A 19,866-nucleotide genomic window follows, 5' to 3' on the forward strand; every position below is an offset into this window, starting at 1 on the left:
GGCGCTTTTGCCGCTGAGCTAAATCCCCAGCCCCGCATCAAACTTTTTTTAAAAAGTATATTTAAAAGAAACTAAACTATAGGTCAAAAAAATGAAAGACAGAAAAAAAGACAGGTACTCCCCGCCTCAAAATGATTAAAACAAGTTTAGAAAAGTAAATAGAAAAGAAGCTAATTGATTCCTCAAGAATAGAAAGAGTAAGCCAGGTGTGGTGGCGCATACCTGTACTCCCAGCACTTGGGAGGCTGAGGCAGGATGGCCAGCTTGGGCTACATAGTGAGTTCAAGACTAGCCTGGACTACAGTGAGACCCTGTCTCAGAAAAATTAAATTTGGAACCTAAATTTTTAAAAAAGAGTAGAAAGAAGCTAGGCATGGTGGCTTATGCCTGTAATCCCAGCACTGAGGAGGCTGAGGCAGGAGGATCACTGTGAGTTTGAGGCCAGCCTGGGCTACAAGGTGAGTTCAAGGCCAGCCTGAACTGCATAGTGAACTCTGACTCAAAAAGACAAAAAGAAAAAACAAAAGAGTAGAAAGAATAAACTATCCCCAACCTAAGAATTCATTTTATGCATTAGTGTCTTAAAATGCATATACATCAAATATGAAATAAAGTTGACGTCATTTCTTTCATACAGTCCCTCTGAAGTGATTACCAGGTCATCATGGTTTTCTTGAGCACACTCCGAATTGGTACTAATGGCATCTGGGGAGGATTCACCAAATTTCTGCAGATTTGCGCTGGTGCTCACACTCTCTGCTGGGCTCTGATAGTTGGCAGTAGAGTTCTTTTTAATTTCTGAAATAACAACAGTAAACTAATAAAATCAGTTTTACACATGATCCATGAAGTGAAGTTTATTCTACCAAAATGGATGCTCCCTTCAACTCCTTCTCAAGCATTATCTGGCTTAAAAAACTAGAAAAGATGCCAGGCATGATGGCACACCCCTATAGTCTCAGCACTCAGGAGGCTGAGGCAGGAGGATCGCTGCAAGCTAAAGGCCAACCTGTACTACATACTAAGTTCAAGGCCAGCCTGTGCTACCTAGTGAAATCCTGCCTCAAAAAGACATCCCCCCCAAAAAAACTAGAAAAGAAATTTAGATTATGGTTAGTTAGCAAATAATAAGCTATAACTTCCAGAATTAAAATGTTACAAATACAAAGCCCTAAACTTATGGAAACAATCTTCCACCGCTGAACACAGCGTGTCTTCTCCCCACCCAGAGCAGCGGCGGGGCCGGTCCCATTAACAGGGTCCGCACAGGCTTCGCCTTCGCCATCCCATCCGCGCACACCGAGCAGCCGCAGTCCGACCACGTCTCTCCTCTCAGTATCCTACGGCAACTCCTAACTACTTCCTACGAACTTAGTACCGGCGCCGTCACTGTGCTGAAGTACAAAACTGAGAACAGAGCCTCAGTTTTGTACTTCAGCATTTCTCAAACTAACTGTAGTAAAAAAAAGTGTCCATTACAGATTAATACTTTGAAAAAACCATAAAATTATGAGAAAAATTAGATTAGAAAAGCTAAAGAGTTACAAAATGTAAGCCTCAACTTATTATTACATGTACTACTATACAACTGCTTCTAACATTGGGGCTTAACAACCGCATAGAGAATGAACTATCATGCGCCTGACAGGGCAGATGCCCGGAGATACAGCTGCGGCACAGCAGCTGACGCACAAAAGCATTTCCAGGGGCCTTCCTCCCGGCCCAGGGCTTTAAGAAGGCTTCTTTGATACCAGTATTTTTATTAAGGTAAACAGAAAAAAAGGGCTCTCCAGGTACAGGTACGAGACCCTGAAGCAGAAGAGTTTATCACAGAAAGAAACTGTGAGAAAGACTTCAACGCTCCATAGCACAGCAAAAGCGCAGTGAGTGTAAGCAACGACACCCCGGCAAAGGGAAGCTGGGCCACGTCACACAGAACACTGTCAGGATGTTACGATCTTAGACTCGACAACTTTCTAGCATGGAGGAGCTACAAGGGTTAAACTGGAGGAAAAACCACCAAATTTGCATTTTTAGAAGACCATTCTCCCTACAGAATAAACTGCAAATAAACAGAACTATGTGGACGTGAGGGGACTAGTTAGGAGGCTCTGGGGAGCTGGTAGTCCAGGTATGTGTTTGCGCTCAGGTGTTCATAAATATGGATGTATATCCATAAATATGTACACACGCCTTTCACACATATGAATGCCATATATACGCATGTATGCATGTGCCTGTATGATACATACAGAGGAGTAGCAATTCCTCTAACATAAAGAGAACACCGTAATTAAGCATTTAGAATCAGGTGTCTTGACACACGTGTGTAACTGCAGTACTCAGGAGGCTGACATAGGAGAATACCAGGTTCAAGGCCAGCCTGGGCAAATCAGAGAGTCCAGATTTCAATACAAAATTAAACTAAATTTAAAAGGGCTGGGAACGCGGCTCAGCGGCGCAGTGTGTGCCTAGCATGTGTGGGACGCTGGCTTCAATTCCCAGTATCACATACACACACACACAGTTTCAGGAGAACCAGGAATATATTTCAATTGTTACAAAGTCAACATTTTTTGCCGGGGATATAGCTCCAGGGCACAAGTGCCTGCCTGGCAAGTGCAAGGTTCTGAGTTTGAGTCCCAGTACCCAAAAAAAAGTCAACAGTTTTCAAGATCCTAAAAAAAAGGATAACGTTACAATCTGTTCTAAGATAGTAATCAGAAAAGTAGGCAAAATACCTAAAAAGTCATGATATATTTTTATAGCCATTTTATATAGGTTTAAAAAACCTTTAAAATAGTTTCATATTGGAAAATGCTTACACCCTATGAAAGCAGGTTACAAAGTCACATATATGACAACGAATACACATCCACGCAGCACTGCGGTTTATATCGCGGAAACGCAGCGGTGCAAGGCAAGCGCTCCGCCCCAGAGCCACATCCCCAGCCAGCCCAGGCCACCGTGTGTCTAGGTGTCCCTCTGAAGCCTCGTGCACTCACAGGTAGGGCTTCTGGGGGGTGACTGGGTCATGGGGGTGTGACACGCATGGGTCCACTGATGGGTTTATAGCTAACTGTGATGTGTGGAGGGGAAGCCTGGTTGCCTCATGGAGTGGTCACTGCAGGTGCGGCCTTGATCCCCCTTGCTCCCTGCCTGCCCTGCCCCGGAGTCTGCTGACAATGGACCGAAACCTCTACTAACTGAGCCACCACAAGCCTGTCCTCTGCTAAGCTGTGGGTGACAGGATACTGTGTCTTGGCAACAAGGAAACAACTAAGACACGCACATACTGTATACACAAGCCCACAGGATACGGATTATGGCTCTGGAGTGTGTGACTTTGGGGTGATTTTATTTTCCAAACTGTGGTCATACTTTCCAAGTTTTCCACATTGAATGGTAGTTATCTTTTATTATTTAATTACTAGAAATAAGAAAATTACTCTGCCTTTTTGAGAATAAGCAGGGATGTTTGCCATACTGATTTGGAAGACTCTCTGCCTCCTGGGATAGAAACCCTGTTGAAGGAGTACTTTAAACCGTAACTGAGACAAGAGACAGACATCTTGCGCTGTCTGTGAATCTAGCATGTAGAATAGCTTTTTATGATCCGTATCAGTACATTTAAGTGGCATGCTGGAAAGGATAGTGCTATGAATTCCATTTTATGAATGAGAGTAGGATTTTTATTTATATATGGTAATCATTCAAGTCTGAGGAACAGGTACATTGGTTAAAAGTACAGGCTTTTGATTGGACTAGCTACCAAATCTGCCTCTACTACTTCCTGGCTACATGACTTTGAACAAGATACCTAATTTCCCTAAGCTTCAGTTTCTAAATGAATTTTTTTTAGAAGAGCCAATAATCCCTTGTAGGGTTGTTTTGAGGATTATATAAAACAATATATGTTAAAGTGCACGGCAGAGTGACCAGGGTGTTCAGTAAATGTTTGCTATTTTTCCCCATCAGCTACCATGGAGGGCAGCCTGGCTAGTGGCTTCTACCAAGTAAGAGTACACGGGGGTCTGGCAGAGAGCTCTGCTTTCTGACTGTCACATGAAGAGTGAATTCAGCTAAGAAGGCTTGGTCAAGGAGTCAGCAGGGCCCAGACTCCCCGTCTGCCTGTGTTAAACACTACCTCCGCTGCTCAGTGTGTGGTTGTGGGCAAGCTGCCTAACCTCCCTAGGCTTTGCTTCGCTTGCCTTTAAAATGGAGACAGTAATAGTCCCTACCTTAGATCTATTTGAAGATTAAATAAAACCGATCCAATGCTTAAAACAGTAATTGGTGTAATAAGTACCTAGTAACTGTCAGCCTAGAAAAAACAAAAAGTGGCAACCCAAGCTCTACCTACAGTAATGTCTCTATAGGAAAATTACTTTACCTTTAGGAACCTCAGCTGCTGTACCTTTAAAATAAGGACAGGAAGAAACAGGCCTCTGAGGGATGAGGCAATTTGGTACACAGGGTCCAGTGAAACACTTACTAGCTGTGTTACCTTGGGTTACTTATTTCACCTCTCTGAAGATAATAGTACTGATAGAATTGTTGGGAGGGATAAATGCATTTTTACACACACACACACACACACACACACACACACACCCCAAAACAGAGAATGTGTTGAATAAATGCTAGCTACTGTTATGGAATTGTTTCAAATTAAATGAGGTGAACTATTTAAGTGCCTGCTATGATCTGAATGTCCCCGCACAAATTCATGTGTTACCAGTGTGGACGTGGCCTTCAGCACCAGGGCCCCTCCCACAGGAATGGGGTAAAAGGCCTCTTGCCCTCTCCCTCTCCATCAGGTAAGGGCACAGCGTCCCTGCACCCTAGAGGGTGTGCCGCACTACACACCCAAACCCGCTGGGGCCATGGCCTTGGAGTTCTCAGCACTGCGAACTGTGAGAAATAAACTTCCGGTCCTTATCAATTCCCCAGTCTGTGGCATTCCAAGATCACAGCACAAAATGGAGTAACATGGCACCTGACAATAAATGGAACTAATAATACTTATTGTACATATATTTCATTTCTTTTCTTTTAAAAAACAAGATCTCACTATGTAGTTTAGGCCGGCCTTGGGCTCACTATGTAGCCCAGGCTGGCTTTAAACTTGTGGCAATCCTCTTGCTTCAGCCTTCCAAATATTGGGATTACAGGCGTGTACCAAATTGCCTGGCTTCTTTTTATATATTTATTATTATACTACTAATTCTCTCATCTAAGCTGTTTTCAATTGCTCTATAGAAAACAATTCATATTTGCCTCTCTCTGATCTCCTACTTTTTGTCTGTGGCAGCTTTTTTGATTTTGGCCCGTGATTTTATTCCTGTTTACAAAAGCCCCCAATATCGTATTTATGGCGATGTATCTAATACTAAATCATTTACAGCGGCCTTTACTGGGACACTGGTCACCTCTGATGAAATGGAAGGATCTTGTAGTCCTGTATGTGAAATAATCTGGGTTTTGTAAATTACCGGCTCCAGTCTGGAAAAATTCCAGTCATAGGATCACATAATTGAGACTCCAGCAGGCAAATGAGCTCCATCTAATCAAACTTCCAGAAATAGGTGCTCTATAAAAGAGGTGGGTAGCCTTAATGTTGGTTGACTTAATGTAAATGACTGTGTCTAAATAATGATTGATGTCAATTATTAAGAAAAAGGAGTATGTGATTAAAAGGAGTAATGGACTGCCCCAAAGTACATATTCTAGGATTTTTGGGTTTGGTTTTTTTTTTTTTTTTTGATCTCTTTGAGACAGGATTTCACTGTGCAGTTCAGACTGGCCTTGAACTCCCAGTGATCCTCCTGCCTCAGCCTCTCCAGTTCTAGGATATAGACATGACCACCACACCTGGCATTCTATTGCTTTAAAAATATCATATATATACTAATTTGTTTCATTTATACTAATAGTTTATCTCAGTTTGTTGAAAAGAAAGTTTGTATTATTATCAGTTTGTTTCTTTCTTGTAAGAATCTTCTTGGTTTATATCTTATATTGAGTAACTAGTTTGAAGATAAACAGCATAATTACTGTTATTCTCTTATTATGTGGTAACAATAATGTTTTATTTTCTAATAAAGTAAAAAAAAAATTGAATAAAAAGAAGTGGAACTATCACTAGAGAGTTAGGTAGTTTGGATGTAATTAACAATTATTTGACTTAATTATTCAATATTGCTTTTGTTATAAGAGTTGTTGATATAGAGTTCACCAAAAAATGTGTATCAGCAAAAAGCTTGCATATACACTTTCACACTACATTTAGTGAGACATGATGAGATTCACACAGCTATCTTTGGCCTCTACAGTTTACAAGAGGCGCTCAAAGTGGTGGCCATGAGCTTCAGGACACGTATTAGTACGGGGAGCTGCTGAAGTGTATGTACATCCTTTGGCAGATTCTGGTATATAGTAATTTTTTCACTGAACTCCTTTACCTTTTTCCAGAAATATATGACTATCACTTCCATCACTTTCCAATAGCTGCTCTTCCAGTATCATGCTGTCCAGAGAAATGGTGTCCAGTGAAATCTGTGAGGAGCTTCTTTTCATGCTCTTATGAGAAACACTGAGCGGCGGCAGGTTGGGGGAGCAACGTTCCTTAGGCTTCCCGCTGCTAGCAAACAAAGTCACTAGAGGATTACTACATAAAAACAAGTTTATCTTTAAAATACAAAATTAAATTAAAAGTTATTAATCTTTAAAATACAATATTAAAATATGCACACAGCACCTATAAGTTTTAAAATTATATTTAAATATATAAATTCAAAGGGATCTCATATTTGGAAAAAACTACTTTTCGTTAACTCTAACAATGTTGCTACATCATTGTGTCAGGAGGTTTTCTGCCCCAAAACAAGATACACTCATGTGCGCACACACACTCAGCAAAAACCAATAAAAAGCCCCAAACTTCCATTAGTATGTTGTTACCTGAAAGATGACTGTGATTTAAGTGTTCTAAGTGCAGATGCCTCTTCTTTACTGATTTCCAGGTTGTCAGGGGATGAAGCTGCATCTAGAAGCAAATCTTCAGGCTTAATGTTTGGCTCTGTGGTTTCACTTCCTTTACTCGTTAAACTAATTGAAAGTATATTCTGATTACTATCATTGTCAAATGACAGCCTATTCAAGTCTTCTTGGTAGTTTAAGACATGATTTGAATCTGTATGCGATGACACTTTTCTGTCATTTATTTCTGATCCAATTTCTCCTGAGCCACCTTTGTAAACAAGTCCACTACTTTCATCTTCACTTATTTTCCCTAAATGCTTATCTGATAAATAGTCCAGGAAAGTACCTTTTTGCAGATTTGTATCGCTAGCTGATTTAAACAGCAGAGGGTCCTTTAAAGGGACATGGCTAAGGTCAACGCTCATAGATCTGTTATCTGACATATGATTAACAGCTACACTTCTAATTTGATTTATACCACTACTAACTTGTTTTCTTTTTGAAGACAAAAATTCTCCATTTTCTGGCGGCAAATCCTCAGGAACCAATGGGCTCCCACTATCTGAAACAGGAGACTTCAGAGGATTGGCTTGATCCACTGGATGTAGCAGAAGAGCCAGTTCTGCACTTCTCAGTAAAATCCCAATGCAAATAGACATCTGAGCCGGAGGAGTGCCAGTCACAGCTTCTACGTCTTTCCTTAAGTTCTCTGAAAGCAGAATAAGTGACTCGTGTAGGAAAAGTAGGAGAAGATACTGGTAGTGATTGATCTGCATACTGACGTGTTTATTAACACGAACCAGAACGTGAATATCTGCGTCTGGTGGTGAAGAGGAAACTCGTAGCGATGTATCTGATGGAGGTTTCTGGTCCCCCCTTGTCACAGGCTCAGACTCTGTGCTGTAATACTCCTTTAGGAGCTTCTTCCGCTTCAGTCGGCCAGCCAGGTCACTAGATTCGCTCTGTGATGTATTTATGGGTATCCGATTACAGGTCTGCAGCTCTTTTTGTGACTCTGCGTACCTTGCTGGCTGACAAATCCAGAGAGACAGAGGGAAAGAGTCTACAAAACTTACTGGTCGTCCTTTTCCACTTTTCATCCCTTCGTAATCTATCCAAAATTGAGAAAAGTACACAGCCCAAACATCCGTGGCAGCAGAAGTTTTAAGAGTGTGTTTATTCAATTTGGGAGTAATGTTTCCTTTGTAAACTTCATGCATTTTGGTATCTTGTTCATGAGCATGTCTCTGGAAGATTGGATGTAGAAGATTAAAGTTGTCACAAGATTTAGGGAAGCTAGTGTATGTTCTACTAAAAAAATCACAATCTTTGAAGTCTTGAAACAAAGCTTCTAGATCAGAATGTCGACAGTTTGGACAGTGCCTTGTATTGGTGGCGATCATTTCAGAACTCTGAATGGAAACAGCATGTGGTTGATCTCGGTGACATTCTGATTTCATTTCAGAAGGAATGACAATCTAGAAAGGAAAAAAATTAGTCCAGTTTATAAATCCAAACATCTTTTTCTTTTTTACAAATCCAAACATCTTCAAGGTAAAATAATCAAGAACATGATTTAGCTTAGCAAGTCTTTTAACTTCCCCCACAGTAATTCTTTCCTATTTACATATAAAATACTAACTATCTGTCTTTCAAACTTTTTACAAATTGAATAAAAGGGATTTGAATGACTGACCACTAAGAGAATAACCTTCTCAAAAAATAAAACATATATAATATACATATCATATTTTATACATAGCAAGTCACAAAACAATACAAATGAGCTAAATCATTATTACTGACTGTAACCTAGGTACACAGAAAAAAGTACCGGGGCTGGGGATTTAGCTCGGCGGCAAAAGCGCTTGCCTGGCAAGCGCAAGGTCGTGAGTTCGGTTCCTGGTACCGGAGAAAAACCAAACAAAAAATAAAATAAAATAAAAATTCAAGTTTTAGACTGTGGTCAATTGAGGTCTAGACAAAACCCTATGTTTGCTCACTGCCTCGTCTCCAGTGTGAAAGGCAACCCTGAACTACATAGTGAGACCCTGTCTCAAAAAAAAAAAAAAAAAAAAAAAAGAAAAAGTACCAAGTCTGGGAAGGAGATTCTTTTGTTAGGATATTTCAATCCAAATGTTTTGGAGAATGACTGCATGAAAGAATAGAATGCTTGGATAGACCTCATTAGAGTCCATTTTCTGGACTACTAAGAATGTAAATTTAAAAGGATAGGTCAAACTGTTTACTACAATAATTCTCAAAGGATAATTAAATCCAACCCTGAAAGTATTGATACCAAAGAGTTCAGAATGACTCACTTTAATACTGCCCATATTCAGAAGATTCAAACATCACTATATAATAAATGTTATAAAGTGTCCCTTTATATTGAATTTTGTAAGACCTTAAGAAGATCTCTAAAATATTTCTGCAATGCAATTGCTGAGTATTATTAACAACACTTTATGGGGAAGAATTAAAGGTATGTAAATTTAGTCTATCAGCAATAGACTTAGAAACTAAAACCTTCATTCATATCTAAGTTATTCTGTTTACTAAACTATGTCAGCCAGGATTTTTCTTTTTTTAACCTTTTTCCTTTAAGACTTTAAAATCCAGTTTACCAACTACTTGACTATAATGAAAAGCAACTTTTTATTTGGATATTAATAATAGGACAAAAAAACTCATAATGTAAAAGCTTTGTTGTATAATTTACCTTTCTTGAAAAAAATTTTATCAGTTCTGAAACAGAAAAATGACTATAAGCGCCCGCCTGGCAAGCACAAGGTCCTGAGTTCAATTCTCGGTACCACCCCCAAAAAAAAGATTTAAGAAAAATGACTGATTTAAATTTATTTATAAATGTATGGAAATCTTAGAGAAAGATTTAAAAAATCATAAGTAGTACATGGATGGAAGGTACAGAGGAGCACTTTCTTAAAGCTTCAATAACAGAGAAACAAATCTGAAACTTCAAAATCAAAATTAATATTACAAAGAATCCTAAAAATTGTAATGCTGCCAACTTTTCTCCCACAAGTGACTTTGTTCTAACAGCCGCTTGTCTGTACCTTTAGCATTAAGCCATCAACCCGAACATCAACATGCTCGTCAGATTTTGAATTGTCATTCAGTTTGTACACAGTCATGAACTGATTGAGACTCTGTTTTAAATCCAACAGAAACTGATTTAACCACAGAATGCTTCTTTCATCCACAGTAAACTGTAGTGCATTCAGCTGGCCATACAGGTTGGGAGACGGAACTGTGGAGGAAAAAAAAATAATTCTCTTAATGGACAGTTCTAAATGTTCCCTGAGAACAAAAAGATATTTTCAGCAAGTTTCATTCTTTCTTAAAACTCTTTGAGACCTTATACATATACAATTAGAGTGACATATGTGGCAGCAGAAATAGTCAAAAAACATTTTCCATGCTTCACTAACTGAAAAATATTTAATGTAATATAAGTTTAGATGAATAAATAGGAAGTAACTATTCAGGTTTCTTTTCTTAAGGTTACATTCAAAGAGAATCAACTTCCAAAAATATTACCTTATTGATGAGGCAACACACAAAAACTGTAGTTCTCAATGTTATATTTTTGTAAGGGTTTTACCCTCTGTATCTTAATCCGCAACCTTTAAAATTGACAACCAATTTCCTTTGAAAGTGGTATGCTGGGCAGAACTTACTTTCACACTTTAATCCAAGTTTAGAATAGTGCCTGAGGTAGAGTAAAACTCAAGTATCTAGGTATCTCTTGAACAATCAAATGAATATACTCTTTTTCATAGCTCTCTCAAAATAAACTAGTATTTACAATTAGGGTATGCAACACTTGATGAAATCAGAACACAAAAGTAACAATTCAAACATACTGGCATTTACCAAAGCTAAAATATGTACATCTAGAACGTTTAGAGCAAATTAAGTCAAGGAAAATAAATTCAAGGAATGGGAAACCAAAACAGAGGAAATAGTGTAACAGTGGCATACCTATGAGTTTTTTGCTTTTGTTATTCATTTATTCACTTTTCTTTAGCAAAGATCCACGGAATGTCTACAACATTCTTTATACTATGCTAAGCAATCTGAACAACTAATTTGAAGACAACAATATGCAATATAACAACCATTGGTGAATTCCTACCATCTTGTCTAGTGAAGCTCTGTATTGTTTCTAATGTTTCTTTTATTATTTTTTACTCTCCTTAATGGTTTGATCAATCTTGCATTCTTACATCTGGTAATCACTGAAGATAACAATATGTAGCATAACAACCACTGTTAATTCCCATCATTTTTTTTGAAACCTTGTATCACTTTTATTGTTTTTGTATTTTTTCGTTTTTGTCTATGTTGTTGCTATTTTGCTATTTTTTTATTCTCTTTAAAATTAAAAAGAAAAGAATACAAAAAGAAAGAACAGCACACGCTGGGTGTGGTGGCGCACACCTATAAGTCCAGCACTCGGGAGGCTGAAGCAGGAGGATCATTACAAGTTCGAGGCCAACCTGGGATACAAAGTGAGTTCAAGACCAGCCTCAACAAAGTGAGACCCTGTGTCAAAAACACCAAAAAAAAAGAAATAACAGCACAGTCCTTTTCCTTGAAAAAATTTGTAATTTGTTAAAAGACGAGACAAAAAGTTAAAACTCAAGTCTCTCAAAGATATGTAATTATGATGTGGGGGTATTTGTCTTTGGAAATAAAAAGTGAGGTGCTCACGAGCTCACATCAGAGTCTAAAGGAAAGAAGGTGGAAAGGGAGTCTCAGCGTATGAAGACTAGAGAGTAATGTGCTCCCAAGGCAAGAGCACAGAGTGAAAGGAGCCTGAGATCAAGTGTGGGACTGAGGAAGAAACCAGTACACTAAGCAACAAACGATGTATGTGCGGCTTCCAAATAGGGTCTACTTTTGATATAATTATGTAGCTACTAAAGGTACTTATATTTTTGCGAGGTGCTGGGGATTGAACCCAGCTTTACCACTGAGTTGTATCCCCAGCCTTGAAGATATTTAAAATAAGCTTGTAGAAACCTTCGATATGTTCATATCCTTAAGAAAAATGCAAATCAAATACATAAAACATATGCATTAGAAACAGAACTAACAGGCTGGGCCTGGGGGCACACACCTGTAATCCCAGCACTCTAGAGGCTGAGACAGGAGGACCACCGTAAGTTCAAGGCCAGTCTGAGCTACATAATTGAGTTTAAGGCCTGCCTGTACTACATAGCAAGTCTTTCTCAAATAATAATAATAATAATGATAAAAATATAATAGCCCTTGATTTTTTTCACATTTATATAACTCGAAAACATTTTTTAAAAAACGCACTTTTTCACATAATGAATACATAACAACATAGGAAATCCTCTTACTTGGAAAATCCTTTCCATCAGGATAGTAATATTCTGTGAATTCTATATAGACAGCTGACATTTCTTGTGGAAGATATAGTGATTTCTTATTGCAGGAAATCATACTTTTGGGGGAAGAATGACATTGTTCTGCTGTAGAGACCTGAAAAAACAATTCAGTTTGCTGAATAAAGCCCTTTCCAAAGAAGTCTGCACCCTGGACATCACTTTCAAACTCTTTTAAATACTTACATTAACTTGTCAATGTTTTTTTTTTTTTTCTTGGTTTTTCTCCGGTACCAGGAACGGAACTCACGACCTTGCGCTTGCCAGGCAGGCGCTTTTGCCGCTGAGCTAAATCCCCAGCCCAACTTGTCAATGTTTAACTGCCAATGAAAACTTAAATATACATTTAACTTCACATTAAATTATTTTTAAATTTTAGCCACCAACTACTCTGAAAACTTTACAACCATTCTGGATCCTTAGTAAGTACAAAACCAATTTTGTATAATAATCCTTGCAAACTTACTGTCTAGAGCCCTAAAATAAGAAAGACGAAAACAATGACAATGATAGAGATATACACCTGGCAGAGTTAGGACGCAGATCCACACTCCAAGGTCCGGAAGCTTCCCTACTACAAACTTCATTATGATGAAAACCAGTGCCTTTAGGAAACAATTCTGGGAATGGACAGCAATTTTAGTCACACAGTTCTTTTTGGTGGTACTGAGGTTTGAACCCAGGAGCACTTTACCACTGAGCTACATCTCCAGCACCCACTAACTCCCATCTTTTTTTTCTAACAATAAGATCTTGCTAAGTTGTTCACTGACCTTGAACTTGCCATTCTCCTGCCTCAGCCTCTGGAGTAGGCAGGACTACAGACACATGCCAACATGTCTGGTAGTTTGGTATCTCAAATTATTTTTCCAAAAGGACTGTTATTTTTAAGGTTCTGGCTATATTTTTTCACTCTTTTCCCCAAACAGCTAATTTATAATTATACTTAAAAATACATATACTAATTTCTCCAAATTTCCACTGGTAAAATTTTATTCAGTTTAACAGTTTAACAGACCTAAGGAGGCATCTTGAAAGTATTTTAACTTTCTTCACTTATTTGACAAATGTATATATTTGTCATTCACTTTTGCTTGCTTGTTTGCTTTCTTTCTTTCTTTCCTTTCTTTCCTTGGAGACAGGGTCTCACTATGCAGTTCAGGCTGCCCTTCCACTCACTACGTAACCCGGAGTGGCCTCAAACCCCCAACAACCCTCCTACCTCAGCCTCCCGAGTGCTGGGATTACATATGTGCGCCACCATGCCTAGCTATATTTGTCAAATAAAATGGAATACTTTTTTCAAGGATGTTTCCTCTTGTAATACTTAAATCTTTTTATTATTTGCCCATTTTATAAAATTAAGTCAGTTTCTTCGTATTACATAATAAAAAAGGTTTTTTCTGCATAAAGAGGAACAAATCCTTCCCAGCTAAGTTTCGACTTATTTTAATAAAGAGGACTTTATTTCTTTTCCCTTTAATAGTTAAATACTCAAAATGGGATGGACATTGTGTTTGGGTGTCAGTGTGTTTGCGTGTGTGTGTGCAGTTTCTTTCCCACACCATAGGCACAGCCATTGGATGTTACAGCTGAGCCCTTCCCTCCTTTCCACGTGAATTTACTTCAGTAAGCTGTATCACACAAAGAGAACGTAAAGAAAGAAGCAATTCGCCTTGAGAAAGTAACGTTAGCTAGAGTACCTCCACGGCAGCCGGGACACTGCAGGCCAGGTCCTTCTTTCGGGGAAGCTGCCCGCGTGCCGCAGGCTGGACGGTGGCACCTCTGGCCTTCACCCACTAGGTGTCAGCAGCACCCTCCACTTGTAACCTCCACAGTTTGCCTTTAGGCCTTGCCAACTGTGCCCCAGCGGGAACTGACACTGCCCCACACACAGCCCGCTCCCCCACCCCACCCCGCTGGAAAGCAGTGTCACAGGACCTAAAGATCTAAACTTGGTTATTCTTGTTTTTTGTTTTTTCAGTTTTTACTTTTCATTAGTACATTTGCAGTACAAGACTCCATCCCTTGGGCAGAGTTGGTGCATGGGCACGTCTTCGTTCTTTCCCATCCCCCTCCCCTACCTTCCCTTCCTGCTCCCGCCCTCTCTCGGCCTACTTCCCTTCTGCAAACCGTCTCTCTCCCCACTTCCTAGCAGGCATCTTTCATTTTGCACTTTATTTATAGTTTTGGTTTCTCATAGAAGAGACATAGTGTAATATTTAAGCTTGTGTGTCTGATTTATTTCACTTAGCATTATGATCTCAAAAATGCACTTATTTTCCTACAAATGACTCAAATTTATCCTTCTTTATGGCACAGTAGTACTCCGTTGTGCATAAATACCACATTTCTTTATCCATTGTTAATTTTAAAAACAGGCCTTATATTCTATACAGATGATTTCAAGGTTTGTGATATTCGGTCATGTTATAAATAAAAGCGTTAGTATAGGTGTGGTGGTGCACACCTGTAATCCCAGCACTCTAGAAGCTGAGGTAGGAGGATTACTGTGAGTTTGAGGCCAGCCTGAGCTACATAAGCAAGTACAAGGCCAGCCTGCACTAATAGTGAGACACTGTCTCCAAAAAAAAAGAAAAAGTATTAGTATAAGGGGCAGAGTTCTTAGCTATTAGGTTCACAGTATAGACAATATAGTACTTACTAGTTAAGTAAAGTGAAAAAGGCATTTCTGTTTCTTCCAAATAGCACACTATTTACTAAGAAATTTGGTCTCTAAAGCCAGGCGTGGTGGTACACACCTGTGATCCCAGCACTCAGGAGGGTGAAGCAGGAAGAGGTCACCCAGAACTACACAGTGAGTTCAAGGAGGGCCTGACCCACATAGCAGGACCAATCTCAAAAAAGGGAGAGGAGGGGGAGGGAAGGGGGTGGGGAAAGGAGGGGAGGGGAGAGAATTTGGTCTTTGAACAGAGTTCTGGCCTTTGTCCCTGTCCCAAGACATAACCAAGAATTCTGGTTTCCTATTTGCACTGGAAACTGATAGTTTATGCTAACAACATGACTCTGGGAGGGGCTGGCCATACCTGATAAGTCTTGTGTTTCAGGGGAAAAGGCGACCCTGGGTCATCTCCATCAGTCTTGAGACTGAGTTTAACTGCACAGGTAATACTTTATGAATGCTGTTCAACATCCATCCCTACTGGGCATGTTCTAAGGACAAGCAAGTTTCAAATACAGAACCTTCCAGACTCTGCCCTACGTATCTCTTCTTATGGCTGGTTCTACTTTATACCCTTCCCCTATAATAAAGTGACTGTGATTACAACACATCTTAGTGAGTTCTGTGAGTCTTTTCGTAAATTATTTAACCTGAGGGTAATTTTAGGACATGCTTGAAAGTGAACTTGTAACTGTTACCAGAAGTCCTGGACAGAGCTGGCAGTCTAAAATATCAACCTGTTGACTTCACAGTTTGGCTAATTCTGGATAACCACATAAAGAAAAAATAATAAACTGACATTTTCTATCCCATTTAATTTGGTCTTTTCATACAACTGGTCATGATGCTTTTAAATAAAATAGTGGCTTAGTTAGTACAGTAGCTTGTATGAGATACCAAAAGTGTTAAACTTAAATTAAAAACTAAAACACACCTGGTATATATTGAAATCTGCAAGTCTAACCACAACAGAGCTGGACATCAGCTTAGCTTTTGACGGCTGAGGTAACACTGCAGACATTCTGGAGGTCCCTTTCAGAGCAGACTCCTTCTCTGTGGGAACAAAAACTCCTTTTAGTGTATTACAGAATTCTTCTTAATAGTCGCTTTCTTATTAAGACAGCTACAGAAATATAAATGAACACTAATTTCTCAAACAATACGTAAAAATACTTTATAAAGCAATACAGAAATGTAAGTTTTTGTGACGATTATTCATTTTCACTATAATCACACTCCTACCACCTTTATTCACTCCCCTACAATGTTAAAAATGAGAGAGCTACCAGGTATTTAAGAGTCTGAAAAACTACCTGTTCTTTCATTGGTTATATTAATCTTAAAAGTGCTTTGGTCTATAGGCCTACATTGGTCTAAATGAAAGCTGCAAGATATCTTGATTACGGAAAATATAATCACATACATGCACACATACACACTCATGCACACAGACACATGCACAAACATAGCTATAGTATTAGGGGAATGCCATAAAATACCTGTTTGTGTGTGCTGGGGAGAGCCGTGTGTCGGGGATTTAGGTGGGGAGCCTACTTTATGATCCTTCACAGCCTGTTTAAGCATTTCAACGTTGCACTCAAATTCATGTAACAACTCACTGGCCCATCCAGTTTTCGTTTTGGTTGCATCACTAAAATACATCCAATGATTACAACTATCTCCTGTAAAACGAGTAACAGCTAGTTCACTAAAAATGCACGGTTTTCATTTATCATATCATAGTCATGCTCCTAATGAATTTTAGTCACTTTCTCAGGGTAGTCTTTAATCATCCAAAACAATTACAGCTGCCCCCAGCGACTTCCCTAAAATACAAGACTCCTAGAACGGAGGGAAAGAGCTGCTGAGGGAAACACTCTGGAGAGGTTTCTACTGAGAACTCATCCGTGGTAGAGCAGTGCTCACATTGTGATTCAAAGCCACAGGACCGTGTGCGCAAACGCCTGGCAAACGTCCACTGGAGAGAATCCCGGAAATACTATCCACAAAAAGTTATTTTCATCGATGATTTGTTGTAAAGTGACTAGCAATAATCTGCTGCACAAAACTGATAAACGATTATTTTTTAATCAATGTAAGAAACCAATAAATTTCTCAATGTAGTTATAAGGACATCTGTGTGTTTTGGAAAGGAAAATACAAAATCAAGATTCTTAGGTTTCTTTATAACTAAGAAAAGAAATAGGTACGTAAAAAGGTGAAGCAGGGGCTGGGGATGTAGCTCAGTGGCACAGCGCCTGCCTGGCAAGCGCAAGGTCGTGAGTTTGAGTCCCGGTACCCGAAAAAAAACAAAACAAAAAAAAAGGTGAAGCAAATAAACCCAGCTGGGAGTGGTGGTGCACATCTGTAATCCCAGCATTCTGGGAAGCTGAGGCAGGAATATTACAAATTAGAGCCCACTCTGGGCAACTTACTGACTTAATAAGACTGTCTCAAAATAAAAATTTGAAAAGTGCTAGCAGCAGAGTTTAGTGCAACATTCCTGAATTCAATCCCCAGTACTACAAAAAAGGAAGAAAGGAAGGAAGGGAAGAAGGGAGGAAGGGAGGGAGAGGAGGAAGGATAAAATATACTCTGTAAATCAAAGTACTATCTAAAGTATGAACTATTTCTACATTTTAAAATTTTAAGATGTGCTGGGCATGGTGGCACACACCTGTAATTCCAGCACTCGGGAGGCTGAGGCTGGAAGATCGCTGCAAGTTTGAGGCCAGCCTGGGCTACAAAATGAGTTCAAGGTCAGCCTGAACTGCATAGCAAAACCCAGTCTCAAAAAGACAAAAAAATAAAAACTAAAATAAAAAAGATGTTAAGTATATGTAACTAACTTACTAATCAGGACAGGATATAAAACAAAGCCCTTCAAAAGAAAACCAAACAGGGCATGATGGCACATGCCTATATCCTCAGGGCTCAGGAGCCTGAGGCAGGAGGATTACTCTGAGTTTGAGGCCATCCTAGGCTACACAGGGAGTTCTAGGGCAGCCGAAAGTGTTTAACGAAACCCCATCTCAAAAAACCAAACACAAACACAAAGAAAACTAAAACAAATCTTACAACCTATAAATTCTGTCAGAGACTAATAGAGAAATGATGAACACTGATAGGTGGAAACAAGAATATAATCATTCAACTCTCAGAAAATCCACTATAACTTTTTGACTTTTGTTCCTGTGTAAGTCATAAAAATAAGCCATACACTAACTACCAAAAGGCAGAGAAAGGTTTAAGGTTAAATTACCTGATTTGGCAGTAAATAATCACATTTCTTTGTTTTTATTACTTGGAAAAAAAGAACTTGTCAAATCCTGATGATTAAAGAATGTATTAAGTCTTACTTAGTGATAAAATTTAGAAAATATAGAAAAATGAAAAACAGGTTCCTAAATCATACACATAACTTATATAATTATATCATTTAAATTTCCAGAATAATGACTAATAATTTGCTTTTGTAACTAACAAAATAGCACAAATACAGGTCGGCTATATTTGGATTGTTAAGAAGTTTTATTAGTTATTAAGAAAATTGTAAGTTTCTAACACAGTTTCTAACACTCTAAACGAACATCCATGGAAAATGTATGAATATTTCCCATGGCACTTCTATTTTCTTGGTTTAAAAATACAACCATGGCCAGAAGAAAAGTAGTAAAGATCTCTTGATCTCTTCCATCTTTAATAAATTAAATTAAAACAAACAATTAAAAATTGTCTATAAAACTTTAAGGAAGGTTTGCATATTTTAAAGAAATGGTTATACACACCTGCTTTATGGTAAGGATAATAATCTATAGTTAGGTATGTAAAAGACAGTTGCATAGCACCTCCAGTGATACGTCTGTTTGACTCTAGGAAAAAAAAAAAAGATGGGAATTGAGGGAAACAAAAATTAAACAACTGGGTTTATATTTTTACCATAAAAATATTTATCACAATTACAGCCCAAGTAGTAGTAACTGTCTCTTCTCACATATAATACACGTCAAGATTTTAGGATATACAATTCAATCTAATAAGTACTTTCTGAGTCCCTAACACTTGCTACATAGTGGACTAAAATAAACAAAAAACAAACAGAAGCTATTTAAGTTTAGAGCTGGGATTTAAACCCAGAAAATCTTAACCACTTCATCACGCTGCCTCTTACCAAAGAGGACACTGAATCTACTTGGTTAGGTAAATTGTCTAAGGTTACATAGATACAGTAAGATCAAAGGGTAGACCACAAATCATTTTAACTAAAACATAAAAATCAAACTTTAAAATAGCCTGGGCAAGTCAACTAGAGATAAATACAAACTAAAATATAGCTACATATATACTCTTATACTCCTAATTTGTTAACTCCAATTTATCTACAATCTCTTATCTAAAACCTTTGGAGCTAATTGTTTCAAAATTTGGAATGTTTCAGATTGAATGACATTAATATGGTATTTTTAAAGTACATTAACTCCAAGCAGTTTCTGAGACAGTACTAAGTAATGAAATACAACCACTCTGTAGAAAAATGTGTAAGTATTTATACTAAGTGGGCAAAAGAAGACAATAATAATGTGTTCATCGAGTCAGGTTTCGCTACCAAACGAGTTGCGCATGAACTTAGGAGACATTTCACAACCTTGTCTATTTCAGAACAGCAGAAGTGAGTATAACCTCCACACTGTGGGAGGTACTTTGGCGGAGAGGGATTTCTCCCCGTAAAACCATCCAGCTACCCCATGAGGGAATAATAAA

At 38.5% G+C, this 19,866-nt stretch overlaps 1 protein-coding gene across 1 annotated transcript in view; it reads right to left on the minus strand.

Annotated features, from left to right (window-relative positions):
- The window catches only part of Uhrf1bp1l (UHRF1 binding protein 1-like), a 120,751-nt gene that overhangs the window by 46,791 nt on the left and 54,094 nt on the right, over nt 1–19,866 (minus strand). Inside the window, 8 exon segments of the mRNA XM_013518586.1 lie at nt 656–798; nt 6,465–6,670; nt 6,964–8,462; nt 10,062–10,255; nt 12,378–12,519; nt 16,040–16,158; nt 16,605–16,787; nt 18,894–18,977. Coding sequence (XP_013374040.1) covers nt 656–798; nt 6,465–6,670; nt 6,964–8,462; nt 10,062–10,255; nt 12,378–12,519; nt 16,040–16,158; nt 16,605–16,787; nt 18,894–18,977 — 2,570 coding nt within the window.

This window comes from Chinchilla lanigera, unplaced genomic scaffold (genome assembly GCF_000276665.1).
Source record: "Chinchilla lanigera isolate Chin_1 unplaced genomic scaffold, ChiLan1.0 scaffold00004, whole genome shotgun sequence".
NCBI classification, from domain to species: domain Eukaryota; kingdom Metazoa; phylum Chordata; class Mammalia; order Rodentia; family Chinchillidae; genus Chinchilla; species Chinchilla lanigera.